The 22,467-nt window shown below is 38.7% G+C and overlaps 1 protein-coding gene across 2 annotated transcripts in view; it reads right to left on the bottom strand.

Annotated features, from left to right (window-relative positions):
* The window catches only part of BAZ1B (bromodomain adjacent to zinc finger domain 1B), a 63,898-nt gene that overhangs the window by 24,812 nt on the left and 16,619 nt on the right, over positions 1–22,467 (bottom strand). For both annotated transcript variants that reach the window (XM_057314882.1, XM_026516016.4), the window contains exons 4-9: positions 21,091–21,292; positions 18,046–18,167; positions 16,175–16,372; positions 6,351–8,052; positions 2,422–2,560; positions 1,788–1,918 (exon numbers count right to left, since the gene is read on the bottom strand). In XM_057314882.1, coding sequence (XP_057170865.1) covers positions 1,788–1,918; positions 2,422–2,560; positions 6,351–8,052; positions 16,175–16,372; positions 18,046–18,167; positions 21,091–21,292 — 2,494 coding nt within the window. The remainder of the gene's footprint in view (positions 1–1,787; positions 1,919–2,421; positions 2,561–6,350; positions 8,053–16,174; positions 16,373–18,045; positions 18,168–21,090; positions 21,293–22,467) is intronic.

Raw genomic sequence — 22,467 nt, 5'->3', positions numbered from 1 at the left:
GGAATGCCCCTCTTCTCTTGGGAGCTAACCTATGGAGACCTGATTTCTCCATAAAGGACACCCATTAAGCTTCTGAAAAACATCATAAAATCAGTCTCTCCTCCTGCTGGAAACTCTGCCCCAGGTCTAAAGATCCTGACTGTACTTTTACTGCTCTCAAATATAACTGCCCTCACGTGGGTATTTACAAAGTCTACCAAAACTAGATTTTTCAACTAAAGTGCTACAATCTAACAGTTAATATTATTAACACAGTATGAAAAGGCCTTAACTGTGAAACTTTGAGCTATATATTAATTTCCTTATTTAAACTTTGTGGGTTTTAAGTTTGGGTTAGGCATTTCTCTAAAATGAAGGAAAACCGCCTTTAAAAAAATTTCCTAAAGAAACATATCTAATATTTGAGAAGCAATTTTCATTAGGTCACAACAAGTAGAGCTAGAAGGAGCTTACAGATCATTTAACCCAGTGGTTCTCCACAGGGAGCCAGGCTGCCTCCCAGGGGACATGTGGCAATGTCTGGAGACACATCTGGTTGTCACTACTAGCATCTAGTCCACTGAGGCCAGGGATGCTAACTATCCTATAATGCACAGGACAACCCCCAACTATAAAGAGTTATCTGAGTGGCTCAGTCACTTAAGTGTCCAACTCTTGATTTTGGCTCAAGTCATGATCCCAGGATCGTGGGATCAAGCCCTGCGTCGGGTTCCTTGCTGGGCGTGGAACCTACTTGTGATTCTCTCCCTCCCTCTACCCCTCCTCAACCCTTAAAAAAAAAAAAAAAAAAAAGAATGATCTGACCCAAAATGTCAATAATGCTGAGGTTGAGGAAACCTGACCTTTTTTTTTTTCATTAAAAAAATTTTTCCTTTCTTGAAATATTACACATATAAATGTTGCAAATGTTACACATAATGTATGTCCAATGTATATATCCCTCAAGAAAAAATATATATACACATTTCTAAAAGTATACTTGTGTATTTATTTTACAACTCAAACACACCCATGTAACCAGAACCCAGAACAAGAAAAAGAACATCAGTGCCCGTTTATACCCTTTCTCAGCCACTTACTTTTAGTTAGTTATCTGCTGTGTTTCCTCCTCACTAGAACTTTAATTAAATGACATTCAGGACCTTATCTGTCTCGTTTGCTATCTTGTAGCACAAGATGTGAAAAACTGGTTGGCACACATGAGATGCTCCCTACATACTGAATAAATAAATTCTGGAAGTGGAGGAAGAAGATGTGTAACTGTCTTCTTAGTCTTTTACCTCAATTCCAGCCATTAAGGTACCTACAGAGATACTTCCAAGGAACAAAGTTTGAAGACTACTCGTATAAAATCGAATACCCAGGGGCACCTGGGTGGCTCAAATGGTTAAGCATCTGCCTTCGGCTCAGGTCACGATCTCAAGGTCCTGGGATCGAGCCCCACGCTGGGCTCCCTGCTCAGCCGGAAGCCTGTTTCTCTCTACCCACTCCTGTGCTCACTCGCTCTCTCAAATAAATAAAATCTTAAAAAAAAGGAAAAGAATTAATACCCAAATATCCTAATATTCAAGCTCTATCTTTTCACAATACACCTGGAACAAAGCTAATAATCAAATATTAGTTTCCTTCCTTCCTTCAATGATTTCACATCCTCCCACCTCACTCAAATACATCTTACCTAAGGAGACAATAAAGAAACTTTGCAAATGGAAAAAGTGACCAAGGAAAGACAGTCCTTAATAATGATCCTACTTGAGCAGGGTAAAAGAACTGACAGATATACATACTACGGGGACAGTAATCCTCATCAGAAGAGTCCGCACGGTCTTTGCGGTGATTGAATCGATAGTCGATGCTGTCATGTACCCAGCCTTTTTCAATGAACAATCCTGGAACTTCATCTGAGAAGAGCCAGTACCTATAAATCACAACCACATGTTAATAAAATAATGACAGATCATGAGCACGGGATGACTACTATTGGGGGAGATGATTACAGAATATCACTGAACGTTCAGACCGATACAAATGATAAAGTAAGGCACAGAATACCAGCATTTTTGAAATCTGAGATTGCTTCATATCTGTAATTTTTATAACTTCCAATATTTCTCTACTTCAGGTTCCACATAATGTACACATGTAAAATATATTACCCTTTCTAATGACCTCTATTTGGACTACGTTTCACCTACCATAATTTAGGCTTCATATTTGTGGTATCCTCAAGAACAGGACTGTGTCTTATTTAACTTTGTAACTCTAGCATGTCACACAGAAAGCATTCAATGTGTGATGAGCAATTGTTTCCAAGATCCATAAACAGACCAGCTTGTCTATTCTAAGTACTCTAGAGAGTTTCATAACTAGGAACAATATAATAACCCTAAAAGATGACAAAAATTAAGTCTAATAACTTACCTGTTATGGTTTCGATCTGTACCAATAGGAGTCCTACGCATGACTAGCTTTGCCTTGGCAATTCCTTCCTGGAAAGCCTTCTCAGCGGCTGCTTTGTGCTTTCGTATTCGTTCTTCTTCAGCTTCGCGCTCTAGTTTCACTGGTAAAGATGAAAAGAATCAACTAGATTTTTTTTTCTGATAAATTGTATTCTTACAAGTTAAATATGATATGGAATAGAAAGTATAAAGGAGATTTCTATCAAACCTTAGTTTTCTTCTCCTAATTCTGATCTGTTATAAGAAATGACATGCCGTAAAGCAGTAATTTTTCTTTCTCTCTTTTTTTAAAGATTTGAGAGAGAGCCTGAGCTGGGGTGGGGGGAGAGAATCTGAAGCAGACTCTGCGCTGAGCAGAGCCCAATGTGGGACTCAATCTCATGGCTGTGAAATCATTACCTGAGATCACGACCTGAGACGAAACCAAGAGCCAGCTTCTCAACCAACTGAGCCACCCAGGGGCCCCTGGAAGGCAGCAACTTCTACCTGGTTCTCCTATGTCCTTTGAATTCTGGTCATGCCGCAGCCATCAACTCAATGCAAATTCTTTTCTCTCCAAAATTTGACTTATTAATTTTAATAATTAAATTAGATTCGTTTTATTAATAGTTTAAAGTGGAACATTAAAACAGTCCTTAAGGGGCACCTGGGTGACTCAGTCAGTTGAGCGTCTGCCTTTGGCTCACGTCATGATCCTGGGGTCCTGGGACTGGCCTGTGTCGGGCTCCCTGCTCAGCAAGGAGTCTGCTTCTCCCTCTCCCCCACAACTCCCCACTCATGCTCGCACTCTGCTCTCTCAAATAAAATCTTTTAAGAAAATTGAAATAAAAAAATAAAACAGTCCTTAAATGGAATCCTTAAATGGATCCTCAAAATGATCAGAATGAATAAAACCAAAAGAGCTATTTCAAAATAAAACCTATTTCAGTCCCGAGGAATCTGACTGTAATTCAGCTTATTAGCCTTGGTGACAAGAAAAAAGAATGAGCGAGCAAAGGCAGGAAAGCAGTTGTACATAAAGGCAATCACTACATACTGAATACCATTTGGGGAATTATTCAAGTTACTACTGTTAAGGATTAAAAAAAAAAAAAAAGTTTTGGGGCGCCTGGGTGGCTCAGTCAGTTAAGCATCCGACTCTTGGTTTCAGCTCAGGTTATGATCTCAGGGCCGTGGGATCGAGCCCCATATCGAGTCTCTGTGCTTGAGAGTCTCTCTCTCCCTCTGCCCCTGCTTGTGTGATCTAAAATAAATAAAATCTTAAAAAAAAAGTTTTAATCAACTTATTTCTGATCATTCATTATATGGATTTATTTCATCCAGACAGAAATTTCTCTCAACAACAGAAACAGCCCAGTAATCTTGCCTTTTAAGTTTTTCTAGAACTGTAACAAATTTTGAAACATAACACTACTATTTACAAGGCAAGAATGTGTAACACTGATCTTCTACTGATGAGAACATCTGCATTATAGTGAGAATCTGTAAAATACATCAGTCTAAAAATGTTACTTTAAAAAATTAAGACAGGGGCGCCTGGGTGGCTCAGTTGTTAAGCGTCTGCCTTTGGCTCAGGGCGTGATCCTGGACTTCTGGGATCGAGCCCCGCATCAGGCTCCTCCACTGGGAGCCTGCTTCTTCCTCTCCCACTTCCCCTGTTTGTGTTCCCTCTCTCACTGGCTGTCTCTGTCAAATAAATAAATAAAATCTTTAAAAAAAAAATTAAGACAAATCTCATTTATTTAAAATCAACATGATACTCGTCACCTTTAACAAAGTTTGCTCTCCTGAATGGAACTGTATGTTTGCAACAGTGATCACAGCAGAAATCAGTACAAAGCTAAACAATACAAACAGTAATGGCCAAATCATAATCAAAGAAAAGTTCTTTCTCTTATAGCTACAAACAAACAAAAAACCACCTAGGGCATGTCATCAAAAGAAGACCAAACTTGGTTCCAGAGGTTACAGCACTGAACTAGATACTAACGACCTAAACTGAACTTGGCTAAATATTAACATTCTTTGTCCCTTATTTCTCTGTATCAGTAACACATTGCCTTTCCTTTGTCCTATGTTAAGATAAATACAACCAGAGGAACACTTCAGAAACTCAAGGAGAAGTCATTACATTTCAGGTAAAACACAGCTGAAGTGTGACATATACACAAAGCTAATCTACATGCTATTTAACTTGGAATGTAATATACGGTCTTTAACACCGAAAAGTACTTATATACAAAGGCATAGTGTACATATATCTACGTGAAGACATTTCAGTGGCCTTGGTAGTGTAAACTAGAATCTGTATTAAAAGATATATTGCATATTCATGAAAGAACTGCTGAAAGTTATTTCTAGGTATCTAGGGTCCAACTTTGACAAATAAATGGTTTTTACCATCTTCACTTCGTAAGCTGGAAATGTTGATAAGGTCAGAAACTATAGCAGTGATCGAAATAGTTTAAAGACCAATAAACCTAGCAGGTTTACTGTGGGTAACAGCAACCCTGAAACTAGTTTGCATACATTGTAAGACTGATCAAATAAGTAAATATTGGTATTGATGGGTGCTAGGGTTCTCATGATGCAAGAAAGGAGATACAAATATAGAATGAGGGACAGCAAGCGGAACCCTTGAGAGGTATTCAGACATAAAAGGAAATGAGGTCCTGACACATGCTACAACATGGATGAACCGTGAAAACATGCTTAGTGAAAGCAGACAGACACAAAAGACCACGCATTTATTATGATTCCATTTATATGATATGTCAGAACAAGCAAATCTAGATGGACAGGGTAGTGATCACTAAAGAATATAGAGGGTTTGTTTTTAAGAAAATGAGTAGGTTCTAAAATTATGATGAAAGTTGCACATATCTGTGAATATATTAAAATGCAATGTTATATGTTATATGTTATAAATAGACAAGTTATATGGTATCAGTGAACTATTAAATTAACTATTTAATTGAGCTGTTTAAAAAATGTTCAGATTTGGGGCGCCTGGGTGGCACAGTCGGTCAAGTATCCAACTCTTGGTTTTGGCTCAGGTCGTGATCTCAGGGTTGTGAGATCAAGCCCCACAATGGGCTCTGCGCTCGGGACGGAGTCTGAGTTTCTTTCTCCCTTTCTCTCTGCCCCTCCCTCTACACTCTCTCTCTTTCTCAATTAAAAAAAAAAAAAAGTTCAGATTTGATGGTACTTTCAAAGCCCCAAATTTCTACATTCTTACATCGTGATAAGGGAAAGATTAATATTTGAGTTGGCAACTGTGCTGGGTGTTTCAAATACCCTGTCAGTCAATCGTTACAACAACCTTAATGAGCACAGAAGGACACTAAGGCACAGGTAAGTAACTTGCCCAAAAGATTACAGCTAAGACAAAGGTAGGGTTTGAAACTAGGCCAGGGGGCGCCTGGGTAGCTCAGTCATTAAGCATCTGCCTTCGGCTCAGGTCATGATCCCAGCGTTCTGGCTCCCTGCTCAGCGGGAAGCCTGCTTCTCCCTCTCCCACTCCCCCTGCTTGTTTCCTCTCCCGCTGCCTCTCTGTCAAATAAATAAATAAAATCTTAAGAAAAAAAAAGAAAAGAAAAGAAACCAGGCCAGCAATTCCCAAGTCCTGTATTCTTTCCACTATGTCTATTTGTGATTTTGGTCCTTCACTAAATCCAGAGAAGATGCCACCATCATTAATCCAAGTCAAACCATCATTAGCTGCAGAAGGCCAGGCTGTACACTCCCACTAGAGTATTACACACCCAGTGGGGTCTGGGCAACCACACACCGAAATAACTGAAGAGTTAAGACAAACAGAGCCTCTACCATTACCTTGGCAACTTCCTTCCTTCTACTAGCTTCCCTTCTGCTCTCAACAAAAGATTTTACCTTTCATCTCTCTCTCCTGGAGTTCACGCTCTTTCTTGGCCTGGATGGCGAGCAGTCGCCTGCTCTTCACGGCACTGATCATGTCTTCAGCTCCCAAGTCTACCTGGGGCTCAAACTTCACCACCTCTTTCTTCCTATCAGGTTTGCCTAGCCCATTCTCCTCTTTTCCATTTTCCTTGTTTCTGGCTTCCATTTCTTTTCTTTTCTGTTTCTCTGCTCTCTTCTTATCATTCTCTTCCTTCAGTACAGCAAGCCGTTCTTTCCACAGCTCTGCAGACATCTGCTGTCTGGTTTCCATGTGGTCCTGCACTGAGTATGTCATGAGGATGCGGTGGCAGAGTGCTGTCAAGATCTGGAGTTTCTCTTCTGACGTTAATTCAAAAAATTCCGAGGTCTCCAGCTTCTCTAGGAACTCATCTTGTACCTCATTGTCCTCAAATGGTGCTGAATCTTTATTGTCATCTGCGTCGGAGCCCTCACTTTCCTCCTGAACGTCAGATCTGCGCAAGCAGAGCCGCACCAGCTCTGAAACAGAATGGAGAGTCAGCGGGATTTCTGACAGCTTCATTCCCAATTCACCATAGTCCTCCGCTATTTCGTCCTGTAATAAGGTCTGTAAGAGGATGACCAACACTCTATTCAGGTATAAAAAGCCGCCTTTTTCTGCACTCAAGGCTTCCATGAGGGACACAGCAGTAATGGGATACTGAGCATCTGGTAAGAGTAGCCCAGAGTAACAGCTCAAGAACTCCACCACCATGGCCACATCCCCAAAGAGTGTGTTGGGCAGCCCTTCAGGGGTATCCACCAATCTAAATGCTGGAAGGCTTTTGCCAGTTAACTCTTGGTCCTCGTACCTCTTCTGTTTCTCTAGTTTCTCAAGCATTTCTTTCTCTCTCCGCTCCTTGGCTTTCTCCTTCAACTTTTCTTTCAGCTCCTCTCGTTTCTTTTTCAAATATTCTTTGCGTTGCTCCTCAGACATAGAGGCCCACCGCTTTTTGTGCTCTAGAAGCTCAAAGCGTTTTTGAACAATACTTCGCAGCTCTTCTGGGAGACGAGCTCTATCCTCGCTGGAGAGAAGACGAGCTGTTTTGGAGATAACACAGGACAGGGCACTTTTCTTGTCCTCCCTGTCTTTGTTTTCTTTGTAGTAGGCAATAAGGTGTAGGGCAGCAGGAGGCAGATGTTTGTGGGGTTTACTAGAGGACCTGGCTGTACCCCCAGAGTTCCGTGGGGCTCGTGTCATCTTCTGAGTGCCTTTGGCCATATCCAACAAAGTCATCTGCTTCATTTTGGTTTTAGGAGTCTTCAAGCCCTTTTTGGGAGATTTGGAATTACCTGTAGATTTCTGTCCATTAAGGATGCCTTTGCTTCTGCCCTTCGCTTTCAAAGGTTTATCACTGTGCTTCCCCGATTTCTTGGCAGGTGGGCCCTTCTTAGGAATGTGAAAGTTAGCATGTAGCTTGTTGGGTGACATCATCTTCATCACTTCTTCCAAATGTTCTTCTGGAGATTTGGAATTTTTGGAGTTCTTCACTTTGAGTGGTGAGCCATTCAAGGATTTCTTTAAGTGTACATGACACCATAACTTGGGATTTAATGGGGAACTCAGAGAAGAGTTGTCTGTCTTGGATTTTTTTGAGGGCTTCCTGTCTGGGGATCCAGTATTCTTCCTCTTAGTAGAAGGGTTAAGAGTCATGTACTAGAATTTAAGAACAAGAGCAAAATTAATTTTAAAAACTAATATGAAGAAGCAATATTTAAGCATCATACAAGCCCTCTTCCCCAGCTATCCGGGTAAAGCTACATATTCATTTCTGTCCACAGACACTATGTCCCTGAAGAAACAAAGACATGAACTTTAGCTAATGTCTTGGCCACATCAATACAAAATTCTCTTGATACCCAGACTTAAAAATCTATACTCTAAAGTTAGACATTTTTGCTATGTAACTAGTTTTCTATTAATATACAGTGCTAGCAATTCTTAAAACACTTTAATGAAATCTGTGAACCCTTTCCCCAGAAGCAACACACAAAAATTACGCATACAATTTCATAGGGCATCCGTGGATCCCAGACTGAGGATATCTGATCTAGGTAACGGCAACATCTAGGGCATTAATATAATTATTCTGGATTTCTAAGCCTTTAAACCTCTGTTCCAACTGGGAGCATTATATGCTTTTAAGTAGAAAGTATACTATTTTAAGTTTTTTTTGTCTAAATGCAGAAGCGGGGGCGCCTGGGTGGCACAGCGGTTAAGCGTCTGCCTTCGGCTCAGGGCGTGATCCCGGCATTACGGGATCGAGCCCCACATCAGGCTCCTCCGCTATGAGCCTGCTTCTTCCTCTCCCACTCCCCCTGCTTGTGTTCCCTCTCTCGCTGGCTGTCTCTATCTCTGTTGAATAAATAAATAAATAAAATCTTTTAAAAAAATAAAAATAAAAAAAAATAAATGCAGAAGCGTATTTTATTAAAAATGCCACAACAGGGGCGCCTGGGTGGCGCAGCGGTTAAGCGCCTGCCTTCGGCTCAGGGCGTGATCCCGGCGTTCTGGGATCGAGCCCCACATCAGGCTCTTCAGCTATGAGCCTGCTTCTTTCTCTCCCGCTCCCCCTGCTTGTGTTCCCTCTCTCGCTGGCTGTCTCTATCTCTGTCAAATAAATAAATAAAATCTTTAAAAAAAAAAAAAAATGCCACAACAACAACAAAATCCCTGCTCACAAGCAAGGAGCCCTCCTGCCCCTGGCCCTGGTTCCTCAAACTCCCCTTTGTTCTCTCCCCACACATCAAGAGCTCATTCCCATGAATACGCTATTAACTGTAAGCCCTATTCTATATTCTCAATCTCATACACTTCTCTTTCATTGTCCCTCACATCTTTCAAATTCACTTCCTCTAGTAGCCCAACTCTACAATCGTTCAATCCTGCCAGGACCTTAAATCCATTAATTCAACCACAATTTCCCCACGCTCACGCCCTTGTCCTTTTTACCAGCAATAAATTCCAGTCCGTTGTTATAATTCGTCTTGCATAAACCTATGCTTCCCTTGTCTCTCCTGCTCTTTCATACCGAGCTACCCCTGGCCTGCACATGTTCAGCTTACCCATCACTGGAATAAAAGATAGACAGTGCATGGTCTCGCTTTAAATTCAGAACCAGGTACCTCAAATGCATCCCGAACGCCACCCAGTAATGGCATGATATTGTCCCTTAGTCCACTCATTTCCTTATTCCCCGGACACACATCTCCTGTCTCTTCAAACCTCCACCTTGTCCCCCTCAGAGAGAATTAGTTAACGGGCTAGAACCCAGTCAACTTGTCATAATACCATTGTTTCTACTGAAGCGTGTGTTTAAAAAAAACCCGAACTGCTGATTTTGGAACTTTCAAGAATGTAATTACAAAGAAAAAAGCTAAACTGCAGACTAAAATGAAATACAAACCAAGCAATGAAAAAGTAGAGCCAATTTCACAAAAATTCAAGTGAGTAGGAGGGAAACTAGATAACCTCTGGAAGATGTGATTTCTGTTACCAAAAGCAACTAAGCACAGAGGGCACTTGGGAGACTTGAACCTAACTCGAGGTTTCTGAGTGGGAAGGATGAACTTCACAGAAGCGACGTGGAATCAGCAGCTCAGCATGAGAGGACACTGCAGGCAAGGAAGCAGCTACAACTACCAAAGATGAAATCGTGAGCCCCTTGAAAAAGGCGAGGGAAGTACTACAGTGAAAGTAATCCCAGAGAGGATATGGAGGTACACCTAGGCTCTAGGCTCTTGTTGGGCATAACCAAACAGGTATGGCAAAATTTTATAAGTTGTACTGCAACGTCAAATAAGATTTAAACAGTATGGATATAATCATCAGACAAACTCACAGAACTGAGGCAGCACGAGTAGGAGAATATGGTCTGCAATAAATGAGCAGGCTACACCTAACATCCTTCTCTTTGGCGAAGTCTCTAACTTCAAAGGCCAATCTGCCTTCTAAGGACTACAGGCAATTACTGATTATTGTTCCTCCAGCCAGCTGATTTTGTTCCCCAATTATCGTCCTCAGTATTGGCTGACAAAGAGGTTTCACAGTTTACGGAATATAAACAGTATCTATCCATAACTTGGGGGATATTTTCCCAGGAAGCAGAATTTCCCATTTCAAAATGCTAAAATGAATAAGCAAAGATGACTTATGTGAGACTCTCTCCCAGTGGACAGTAATGGTAGCAATACTCCACAGAGAACAGTGTTTCAGAGATCACCCTACAAATCATAAAAGGCCCAAAGCTACCCTGGCAGAAATCAAAGGCAAATATGTGCCTTCCAAAAGTTAACCGTACTCTTCAACTAGCCTTGGAAAATCTTCAGAGTATAGAGGCTGATACTTCCAACGCTCGGGATAACAGGCTATATTTAAAGTCATTCTAAAATGAAATTTATCACTAAAAAGGAGACTAGTGTGAGACTGTGTTTCATTTTTACCATTTAAATAGGTATATTTTAATAGGGTCTATTACAAGGGCCACTTCTTAATTTACTGATTCTTTTTCTATTTAAAAGTCACTCACATTATCATAAGGTTCTTTACATTTCTTCTACTTTCTAGTTTCTTCTAGCATTATATTAGGCAGAAATGATGTAAGAAAAAGCTGGGATGGCTCAGCCACGACAGAGTCCAGCAACCTATTTTTTTTTTATAAGGTGTGTGTTTTTTTGCCAGACCACACGGCGTAATTTTTTTTCTTAAAAATGAAAGAAATTAAACTCACCCAACCCCCTCCCAACAGGCCGGCTCCCCGCGTGAGCAGTCCTTCAGTAACTGGATCATCTCAGCATAGGGCATGCTGGGCAGTCACAGCCAAATGGGAGCCGGCATGGCTGGACTCAAGGGGATCTGAAAAAGTATAAAACCACTTATGTGCTAAGGGTCTCCCCTATCCCCCATTCAGCATAAGTAATCTACTAGAGTGGTGCACAGGGAGGGAGAAAAGAATGGACACCGAAATAGCAGTACTGTATGTAGGTTTTAGGCAAAGGCCCTCCCTAAATGCTAAACAGGAACGAAATATGTATGAATGACTCAGCAACATGAAAGCCTTTAAGAAAAATAAAAGAGTATACAATTCTATACCTGGTTCCCTGTTAACTGAAACAAACCACCACCACAAATAAGGAAATCTAATAAGATAAAAATGAAGAAACTTCATTTACAGCAGCTCATTCAGATTCCAAATTTAACTTAACAGTAAGCAGCAAAAACCCTGAATTGGAAAACTTTGGCAATCTATATTCTGATTCTTACTTCACTCTTCTCATTCATGCAAGGAGCCATGGTAGGAGTTTTGAGGCAACATGCGCACAGTGGGCTGGCCTCAATCTCCAGATGTCTTTATCAGCCAACGTGCAAAATATGTTGCCATAAAATAGGTTTTAAGTGCTTTTAAAGTTAACATAATTTATTTTTAAAGTGCTTCTGTTCTAGTATCTAACTCATAAATAAAATTCAAGAGGCAATTTAAAGAAAAAATTTAAAACCATGAACACTTACTTGAAACATTAATTAGAAGAGATAAGAAACATCTTTAAAAATATATAACTAACATCACTAGTAATGAGACAAAATTACATCATGTGCCTTCTGATATAATTCACTAAGAAGAACACATCACTTCTGTGGTATTTCTACCCAAAATCCATAGCCTGAATATAATCATATGGAAATAACCACAAATTGAGAAGCATCACACAGAAATGATTGGCTTGTATTCTTTAAAAATGTCAAGGTTCTTAAAAAGACAAAGAAAAGCTGAGAGATGGCTCCAGATCAGTGATCAGTCTCCTAACAAGTCACAAAACAAGGAAACATAATACATGATACTACATTGGATCCTATTAAAACTAAAACAATATTTTTTTTGGCTAAAAGGGCATACCGGGACTTTTCAAAATTTGTGTAAGGACTACAGATAATAGTATTGTTTCAATGCTAACTTCCTGATTTTGTTAAGTGTACTACAATTATGTTAGAAAATATCCTTGTCCTTGGGGTGCCTGGGTGGCTTAGTGAGTTAAGCATCCAACTCTTGGTTTCGGCTTAGGTCATAATCTCAAGGTCATGAGATTGAGCCCCGCAATGGGCTCTGAGCTCAACTTGGAGTCTGCTTGAGATTCTCTCCCTCTCCTTCTGTCCCTCCTCCTGCTGGTGCTCTCACTCTCTCGCAAATAAATAAATAAAATCTTAAAAGAAAAAGAAAATATCCTTGTCTTTAGGAAGCATATATTCAAGTGAAAGGACATTCTCAATGGCTCAGAAAAAAATAATTTGTGTGTTTGAAAAGAGGAAATAATAAAACAATGTGGTAAATGTTAACATCTGAGGAATTCACTTGAAGGTGTACAGAAGAAATTCTTCATAGCAATTTGTCTACTTTTCTGTATGAAATTATTTCAAAATAAAGTGTTCTTAAAATGCATTAAAAAACCCTTATTAAATCAGTCCAAATTATGACAGGATTCCAAAGGTCTTAAAAAAGTATTTAGTAGTTACATCTCTATCCAAAAGCTTCCCTACCAGGATATACCCTGAAATAAGAGTTCAAACACTGTGTAACAAAACACTAGAGCTGCAATGTATTACCGAAGGGCAATGAGCCAAGATAGCAAATTCCTTGTAAATCATTCCAAGTCATTATCCCTAAACTCAACCGTCAGTTGCGTTTTTCCCAACAAATGATACTTCTTAAAGAGATGAATTCACTAATCACATACCTATTACACCTAGCTAATATTACAGAATATAAAATGAGTAAGATAGTTCTTATGTTCAAGTAATTTATGTTCTAGAGTATACAAGACCACAAATACACTCTCATCATCATATCAGGCCCTACGCAGACAACACTACAAATTCCCAATTTCTAAATAATTTCTTCTCTCCCACCTAGGATCCCCATCAGTCCTTTCCTTAAACTACTGCTCAGAACTTGCTTCCTCTCTAGGTCTCCTCTCTCTTCACAGCAGCTGCATTTGGCTCAAAACCAAATGAAATTCTATGCAAACCAAAGAGAGGATGAAGAGAGAAAAAAATGTTTTAAACTTATTGCCTTTGGGAAAGGCAGATCATATGTAATCAACTTGAATCCTCAATGCATTACTTAAAATTTCCTTTAGATGAGAAAAGAATCCAAAACAGTTTTATGGTCTACTTATCTGTGTATTTACTATATTCTGTCCTGGCTGATACCGTAAGTTCTTTTTTTTTTTTTTTAAGATTTTATTTATTTATTTGACAGAAGAGAGAGACAGCCAGCGAGAGAGGGAACACAAGCAGGGGGAGTGGGAGAGGAAGAAGCAGGCTCATGGCGGAGGAGCCTGATGTGGGGCTCGATCCCATAACGCTGGGATCACGCCCTGAGCCGAAGGCAGACGCTTAACAACTGCGCCACCCAGGCGCCCCATACCCTAAGTTCTTTAAGAAAACTATAAACAGGGGCGCCTGGGTGGCTCAATAGGTTAAGCGTCTGCCTTTGGCTCAGTTCATGATCCTGGGGTCCTGGGATCGAGTCCCACATCAGGCACCCTGCTCAGCGGGTATCCTGCTTCTCCCTCTTTCTCTGTCTCTCATGAATAAATAAATTTTAAAAATCTTAAATAAGAAAGAAAAGAAAAGAAAAGAAAAGAAAAGAAAAGAAAAGAAAAGAAAAGAAAGAAGGAAGGAAGGAAGGAAGGAAGGAAGGAAGGAAGGAAAGAAAAAGAAAGAAAGAAAGAGAGAGAGAAAGAAAGAAAGAAAGAAAGAGAAAGAAAGAAAAAAGGAAAGAAAGAAAAAGATAAGAAAGATAAGAAAGAAAAGAAAGAAAAGAAAGAAAGATCGTCTGCCTTCGGCTCAGGTCATGATCCCAGGGTCCTGAGATCAAGTCCCACATCGGGCTCCCTGCTCAGTGGGCAGTCTGCTTCTCCCTCTGCCTGCCACTTCCCCTGCTTGGGCTTTCTCTCTCACTCTCTGACAAATAAATAAATGAACTCTTAAAAAAAAAAAAAAAAAAGGAAAAGGAAAATACAAACAGGAAAAACACAACTTCTATGCAAAAATCAGGAGACAAAATCAGGGAAATGTCAAATAGTATTTAGGAATAAGAATTACTGTGTAGACTGGTATTTTACATGAGTCTCAAGTTCTCTGACTAAGCAGAATCACTGTCTTCTTACAGCACTTAAGTTCAAACAAGCTTATACTTCCTAGTCTCAATCTTAATTATAGCCAAATTCTATTAAGTTAGTATCTTAAGCCCTCATTAGAAAATTTGAGAGTAGCTGATTTCTTCAGAAACTGCTTTTCAAGACTTAAGTTCCTGGAATTCTAGTCTCTAGCTCCTACAAAAAAGTGTAGATCGGCTTTTTTGTTCTAGTAAGCCCCAAAGACCTTTTACCCATAAATAATTCATAGTCTTTTCTTTTTCTTTCTTTTAGTCTTTTTTTGTTATTCATATAGTTGAATCACTAAATTAAAATACATAAAAGCTGTAAGATTTAAAAAGAGGAAAATATTTAAGGACTCAAATGATCCAAGAGTCTAAAACTCATTCAGAGATGATTCTGTACAGGATTTTCATACAGTAATGATAATAATCTTATGTTGTAACCACTAAAAGCCATTATTACAGCTCCAAAACTATAGAGCAATAAAATGACAAAGAATTAAAACTTCCCCCCCCAGTAAATAAAAAAATTTAGGCTTACCAAGGTTCCACAGAAACTTTAGTCCTAATCTAGAAAAAGCCAATTCATTTCTATCTTTGTATGCAAATAAAAATTTAAAGAGCATAAGAAGAAAATGCTTGATCATGCTGGTCTAGAGTAAGAAAACATGCTACATGCTAAACTATGGTTGGAGAAATAAAATTATTTCCCAATATTCTTTTGTCAGCAAAACAAACCTAAAATAATTGAGGTAATTTAGTTGTATGACTCCAGATGTGCTTAGTTTTACAAAATGAAAGGGAAGGGGAAGAAACAATCATGAACTCTGACTTAGTTTTAATGGATCAGCAGCCCTGTCCCTGTCCCATTCTGTCCTAAGACCAAAATGAACTATCAGTATGCAAATCAGTAAAAACTTGCCACAAAAAGACACAAATACTCTCAAAATCTACATTAAAAAAAATCTTATTGGAGAAACCCTGAGATGAAAAAGATAATGAGAAATCTGAGGCCAATGTCTTGGCTTTTGTCATTTTACTTCCTGTTGGTTCTAATTAGACTAGCCTCAGCTTCTGCATCTGGAAAATCAGATTATACTCACACATACACATACACACACACCACACACACACCCCCCACGACTTCATAAGAAAGGTTTTGAAGATCAAATGAGCTGATTACCAAAAAAAAAAAAAAAAACAACAACAACCCAACACATTCTTAAGAGGGAAATGCTCGATTTTCTACTAATCTGTCATACAAAGTAATACTCACTTCAAGTCTTTTATCAAAGCTGCTGGTGTGTTTGATCATTTTATCTGATATACAAATTCAGTTTTTTTCTACTTATACCATACCTCATTCCAAGAAGAATCAGGCAAAAAAGTATATTTGTGTGTTCTTTTTTTAAATTATGCAAGCATAGTAAAAAATAAATCGAACTAGGGGAGACACTCAGTACCAACCCAACATCATCACCTACATAAAACAGACAGATGTGAAAATTTCCAAATCCATTTTCTGATGTAAAAGTTCAAAATCTAATCTAATTGGAGCTACCAGAGAAAACAAACTCATCTAACAGTATTCTATCTTGCTGTTCAAAAATTAAGTGACCTTACCTTGTATGGATCAAGTAAAAAGTCACTGAACTTGCTAGGGAGGGAATATTTCTTCACCAATTCGTCTTCTACCACCCATGGTGCATTTTCACCAGTACCAGCCCGTAACGCGTTATGCCGTATAAAGTATCGAAGTATCTCCTTATTTGGTGGGCGTTCTGTACGAATCAAGCTGTCTGCCGGCACATTACTGATGATCTAGGTTAACAAATATAAATACCTTACCACTGGGGTAAAAAGCAATTAACCACTGAGAACAAAGATTTATGTTCTCTCTAGAAAAATTATAATTCTCTCTATAAAATATGGCTATAAGCTAGATGAAACAAAAAGAATAATTTTCAGAGACAAAGTTAAAACACACTCCTAGGCAATTTACCAGTATGTATCAAAGTCCTAAAAAATGTGCATACCCGTTGAACCAGCAATTCATCTTTTTTTTTTTTTCAAGATTTTATTTATTTGAGAGAGGAGGCATGAGTGGGGTGGAGGGGCAGAGGGAGAGGCAGACTTCCCACTGAGCAGGCAGCCTTGTGTGGAGCCTGATCCTAGGACCATGACCTGAGCCAAAAGCAGATACTTAACCGACTGAGCCACCCAGGCACCCCTGAACCAGCAATTCCTCTTGTTAAGAATTTAGAAGTAAATGGATAGTCATCATCAACTGCTTATAAAAGGGGGGAAAAAACCAAAAAAACAGAAGGGAAAACTACATAAAGGTACATCAGTAACGGAATCATTTTTAAAATTAAAATACATCCATATAATGAATGTAACCATTATATACATTATAATTATATGTAATATACTGCATGTAAGATATACAACCATACACTATATTGCCTATAATATACACAACCACAGGGGAAAAACATTTCTTAATCAGGACAAATTTATCCGAATCATCTAGGGTGCTATTAAAATGCAGATGCTTGGGCCCCAAACTTACTGAATCAGAAGTATCTCTGGCAGTACACCCTGGGAATCTACATTTTTAATAAACTTCCCCGGTGACTATCATACACGCTACAACCTGAAAATACTGTTTTGGAAAAAATTTAATGACATCACCGATGTTTACCACATAGTAAATGAAAAAAGCAAGTTATAAAATAATATGTATAGAATACTCCTATTTTTAAAAGTCACTTAAAAGCTAACCACCCGGGGCACCTGGGTGGCTCAGTCAGTTAAGCATTCGATTCTTGGTTTCAGCTCAGGTCGTGATCTCAGGGTCATGAAATTGAGCCCCATGTCGGGCTCTGAGCTCAGCAAAGAGTCGGCTTGGGACTCTCTCTCCCTCTTCCTCTGTGCCCCCCAAATCCCCCCTTTCTAAAATAAATAAATCTTAAAAAAAAAAAAAGCTGTATCATGACTCTGGATGTATTAAAAAAATATAAACCTTAGAATCAATAAAACAAAGCACTAAGTCATTTTTAAAGGTATTTACTGTTTTAGATTAGTAGCTTCACAGATTCCTTGTAAAAGCACTGATTAGAACTGACTCAGTTTCTGAGTTTAAGTATATTACAAATTGCTTTATTTTTAACTGTGAAGAGCTATTACCTGGGGAAAGTCCTTAACTGCTGGGAACTGATTCTTATTTTTCAAACTGAGTTTAAAGCTCAAATGCAAATTATTCTTATACCCTAATAATTCATATTAAAAGAAAAAAAGCATGCTATCTCCTAGGTAAAAAATACAATTTAAGGTCATAATTACAAAGACTAGAAAACCCCTCAGAATTTGTTGTAAAAACACATTCATCACATTTTTTTTTTTTTGCACACTGTCTCCGAGAAAACTAGCCCTATATTTTCTGAAGTAACATTCACTACATGTAAAAGGTTTAATATAAGGTGCCAACTAACCTTATCTTCATTTTGTAATTTCACATCATATTTGTGAGGCAGAAATTTTGGTGGAGCCCATTTCCTTTCTCCTTTTTTTAATGAAGTAGGGAGTTTTCGTGGAGATCTACGTGCTCTGTCATCTAGTCAAATCAATAGAAAATTAGTGAAAAAAAACAAGTCTTTAATTTCATCCATTCATTCAATACTAATAATCTTAATGAACGCTGCACTAAGCACTGAGTGATGGGGGATAAAGATGAATCATAAAGTCCTTACCTTAGGCGGATACAGTCTATTGAGTCTACAAAAATTACAATACCCTGTGATAAACTACTGTAACAGAGATTGGCACAGAAAAATACTGTGAGAAGAGAGAGAAGTAATGTCTAACTTGGTCTGGAAGACAGGCAAAGGAAAGGGCCTAGAAAGAGTAAGACTTGTTGAGAGACTGTAAGCAATGAAATGAGGGACTATGATCTATAGTAAAAACTTCAAACCAAAGAGGTAAATAGGGGCCAAATTATAAATAACATTGTATTCCATTTATTACTATTATCTTTTAAAGTAGGCTCCATGTCCAATGTGGGGCTTGAACTCACAACCCTAAGATCAAGAGTCACTTGCTCTACCGACTAAGGCAGCCAGGTGTCCCAACACTGAATGCCATTTAAAGAGACTGGAATGTGTCTCATGGGCACCAAGGGAACAAAGGATTTCCCGTCCAGCTAACTAGATATATGCTGTGAAAGAGCCCTAGTATGAAAAAATTAAAAGAAAGAAACACTTTCAGCAGTTAAAAAACGAATGAAAAGGGCAACTGAGACTGAAGATCAGGAATCACAAGATATAGCACTGAACATCTGAATTAATGTAACTGGAAGGGAGGTTGAAAGAGCCAAGCAGCATTTAGAAGACAGACTTGGTAACCAACTAGATGTGGAAATGCTAACAGTTTCCAAGTTTTCCACCTTAAGGACCAAGATGAGGGGGTCATTCACTGAGTAAGAGAATGCTGAAAGAAGAGCAGGACAAATTCTTATTGACGTGCCTTGGGAAGATAAGATAAAGAGTAAGATGATCAATTTAGCCTTACAGGCGTTCAATTTGAACTGCCTAGGACATGCACGTGAAGACTGGGTCTAGAGTTAAGGAGTTAAGCCGACGTGGGTCTGGGAATCATCAGCATTTATACAGATGAAGAATTTAAACTGTGGTCAGAAATGAAATGTAACAATACCCTTGTATAGAAAAATAAAAAGGAGGCAGAAAAAAAATCCTATGAAAAATAATTTAATGAATGGCAGATGAAAAAGAAGGTTAAAAAAAAAAAGTAGGGGTGCCTGGTTGGCTCAGTCGGTAAAGCATGCAACTGTTGATCTCAGGGTCATGAGCTGAGTACCGTGTTAGGTACAGGAATTATTTAAAAAATAAAAAACAAACAACCCCTCACCCCAGAAAAGTAGTTGGGAAACCAAGGGAGACTATAGTATCAAATAAGCTGAAAGATAAAAGCGTGACCAACAGTGTTAAATGGAACAGAAAAGTAAAACACAAAGGAGAAATCAGTGAATTTTGCAATTAGGGGCGTCACCTACAAGCTTATTAGGAACAGTTTCAGGAATAAAGAGGCAGAAGTTATACTGTAACAGCATAAGGAATAAACTGATGGTCAGAAAGTGGAGACAACATTCTCAAGAATCTTACCTTAAATAAGTAAGACAGATATAGAATAGGATCAAGGGAAGATACGTTTAATGAATTCTTGAGCCCACCTACTACTCTTACCAACATACTAGCAGTAACATTACATCCAGTAATAACATACAGTAATTAAAACCTGAACTAAGGCACATACTCTAAAAAATAAGCCAAAGCCTAAAACCAGCAGTTCCTGGTACACAACGCTTAAGGTATAAAACTAACAGCTGTAACACATCACTGGTATTCCAACGATCCTCATTCTAGAAGAAAAGAAGTGTTAGAAGACAGATGAGCCAACACCTAACCAAAACATTTATCAACCTCAAATCTTATGAACTGTGAATCACACACATATTATAAAACTTCAGTGTCAAAAAGAAGAGAGAAACTGAAAAACAGACATTAGCATTCATAATACAGAGTAGAAAACAAAACTGATGTATCAACAATGGGGGGGTGGGTAGCAGCTACACAACCATCTCAGAAGCTTCTTTGGGACTAGATCAGGACGTCCCTCTAAAACCATCTGCCCCTATCCCAAACATCTGGAGACACAAAATAGAACAGAAGGCAGATAGAAGAACATTTTAATGTAACATTCTAACTCAAACTGACACTTAAATAATGAGGTAAAACTGTTTAATCCTCAAACAGTCACGAGGAAGGGAATCGATATACACAAACCCTTTGAGTGCTATTTTTGGAGAAAGAAGGGATCCAGTCAAATTCCTTATTTACACACACACACACACACACACACACACACACACACAGGTGAAGGCCTCAGAGCCTGAAAAGTCTCCCCAGTGAGCAAGGTCTCAGTTTCTCAACTTCCAAAACATCACTGTTAGGTCTCCAGGTCCCTAAAAATTACTTTTAGTGTCTCACAATTCCGGCAGCTCCCATTTGAGAGGGATCTGAATTATAGAACATAGATAAAAGGAAATATCTTAAAAGCACCACATTGGCTTATACTATGAAAAGAAACAGAAATTAGAATTAGCTGCTCCTACTCCAATAACCCCCCTTCCACACTTATTTCCATTATTTCCAACTTAGAGAAAAGGAAAGCAAACTTTCTTTCCCATCTCGGGTAGACAGGTATGTGCACACAGATTTCTAAGCAGCCAGAGGTAATGACTTCCCACTGGTCTTAATTGTGTAGGGAGATTTAAAACTTTTTTGGGGGGGCGGGGTGGATTTAAATCTTGATTTACTTGGTGAATATTTTGTTTTCTGAATCATAAATGAGCAAAAACATGTCTAGCTATCTACAAAACTCAATTACAAATCTAATTGCTAAAGAATTGTGTATAAAATAGAGTAGCATAACTCACTAAGAAAAGCTAGCATCATACATACTAATACTCTCTCTCCTTCCTTCATCCTCTTTTACAATTGTTTCCTTCTTCTGATGATCCTGAGCAATCTGGCTAGAATTCTCTTTGTCACTTGAGGGAGAATCACAGGCACCATCTGATTTCTTCTCAGTGGCCTCTTCATCTACTTTCTCCAAAGGATGAATCTTCACAATCCTCACCTTGAGCATTTTTTCCTTCCCAACCTATAAAGGAGACAGGAGAGAATCAAAGATAATAAAGAACCAGAAACTGAAAGATGTTTAGAATATATTATCCAATATCCATCCTACTTCACCTGACAAAAATTCACTGAAACTCTGGAGTAGCCAAGTACAGTGATTTTTTTCCAACTTTACTGGACTTCTAAATTGAAACAGGATACCTTAAAAAACAAAATAATCACCATCTAGTTCATAATTCACGCACCAATGTACTAAGGCCAAAAGGCAATCACAACACTAATGTGACATATATATAAAATATGGTTCAAGAATTTCCATTTTTAAGAAAATCAACTATACAGGAGCATCTGTATACCTTCCTACCTCAGTAGGAAGAGCACACGACTCTCGATCTCAGGGTTTTAAGTCTGAGCCCCACATTGGGTGTAGATTACTTGAAAAGAAAATCTCTGAAAAATAAATAAATAAATATCAACTGTACATATGGATATCCAATTATTCTAGAATCATCTGTTGAAAAGACGATCATTTCTTCACTTATCTTTCCACCTCTATCAAAAATCAGTAGTGGGAGGCGCCTGGGTGGCTCAGTTGGTTAAGCATCGGACTCTTGAGCTCAGCTCAGGTCTTTATCTCAGGATTTTGAGTATCAGCCCCATGTTGGGTTCCACAATGGGTGTGGAGCCTACTTAAAAAAAAAAAAATCAGTAGTGTGTGTATGGATATATGTACAAGAGTCTATTTCTGGATGCTGTTCTGTTCCACTGATCTAGTAGTCTTTATCTTTATACCAATTGCACATAATCATAATCAAAACTCAAAATCAGGTAGCATTATACCTCTAACTTTGTTGTTCTTTGTCAAAGTTCTTTTGGCTAGACATAAACCATGTCTCCATTCTTTTTATCCAATCTGGCAATTTCTACCTTTTAATTTAAATGTTTAGTTCATTTATATTAAATGTAATTACAGATACAATTAGATATAGTTGCTTTCTTTTTTCTTTTTTTTTAAGATTTCTTCATTTGAGAGAGTGTGCAGGTGGGGGGCGGGGCAGAGGGGGAAGAGAGGGAATCTCAAGCTGACTCCACACTGAGCCCAATGTGGGGCTTGATTCCAGGACCGAGATCATGACCTGAGCAGAAACCAAGAGTCGGATGCTTAACCAACTGAGCCACCCAAGTGCCCTGTTGTAG

The sequence above is a fragment of the Ursus arctos genome, unplaced genomic scaffold (genome assembly GCF_023065955.2).
Source record: "Ursus arctos isolate Adak ecotype North America unplaced genomic scaffold, UrsArc2.0 scaffold_2, whole genome shotgun sequence".
Classification (NCBI taxonomy): domain Eukaryota; kingdom Metazoa; phylum Chordata; class Mammalia; order Carnivora; family Ursidae; genus Ursus; species Ursus arctos.
Note: the sequence above shows the minus strand (reverse complement) of the source record. Positions and strands in the feature narration are given on the sequence as shown.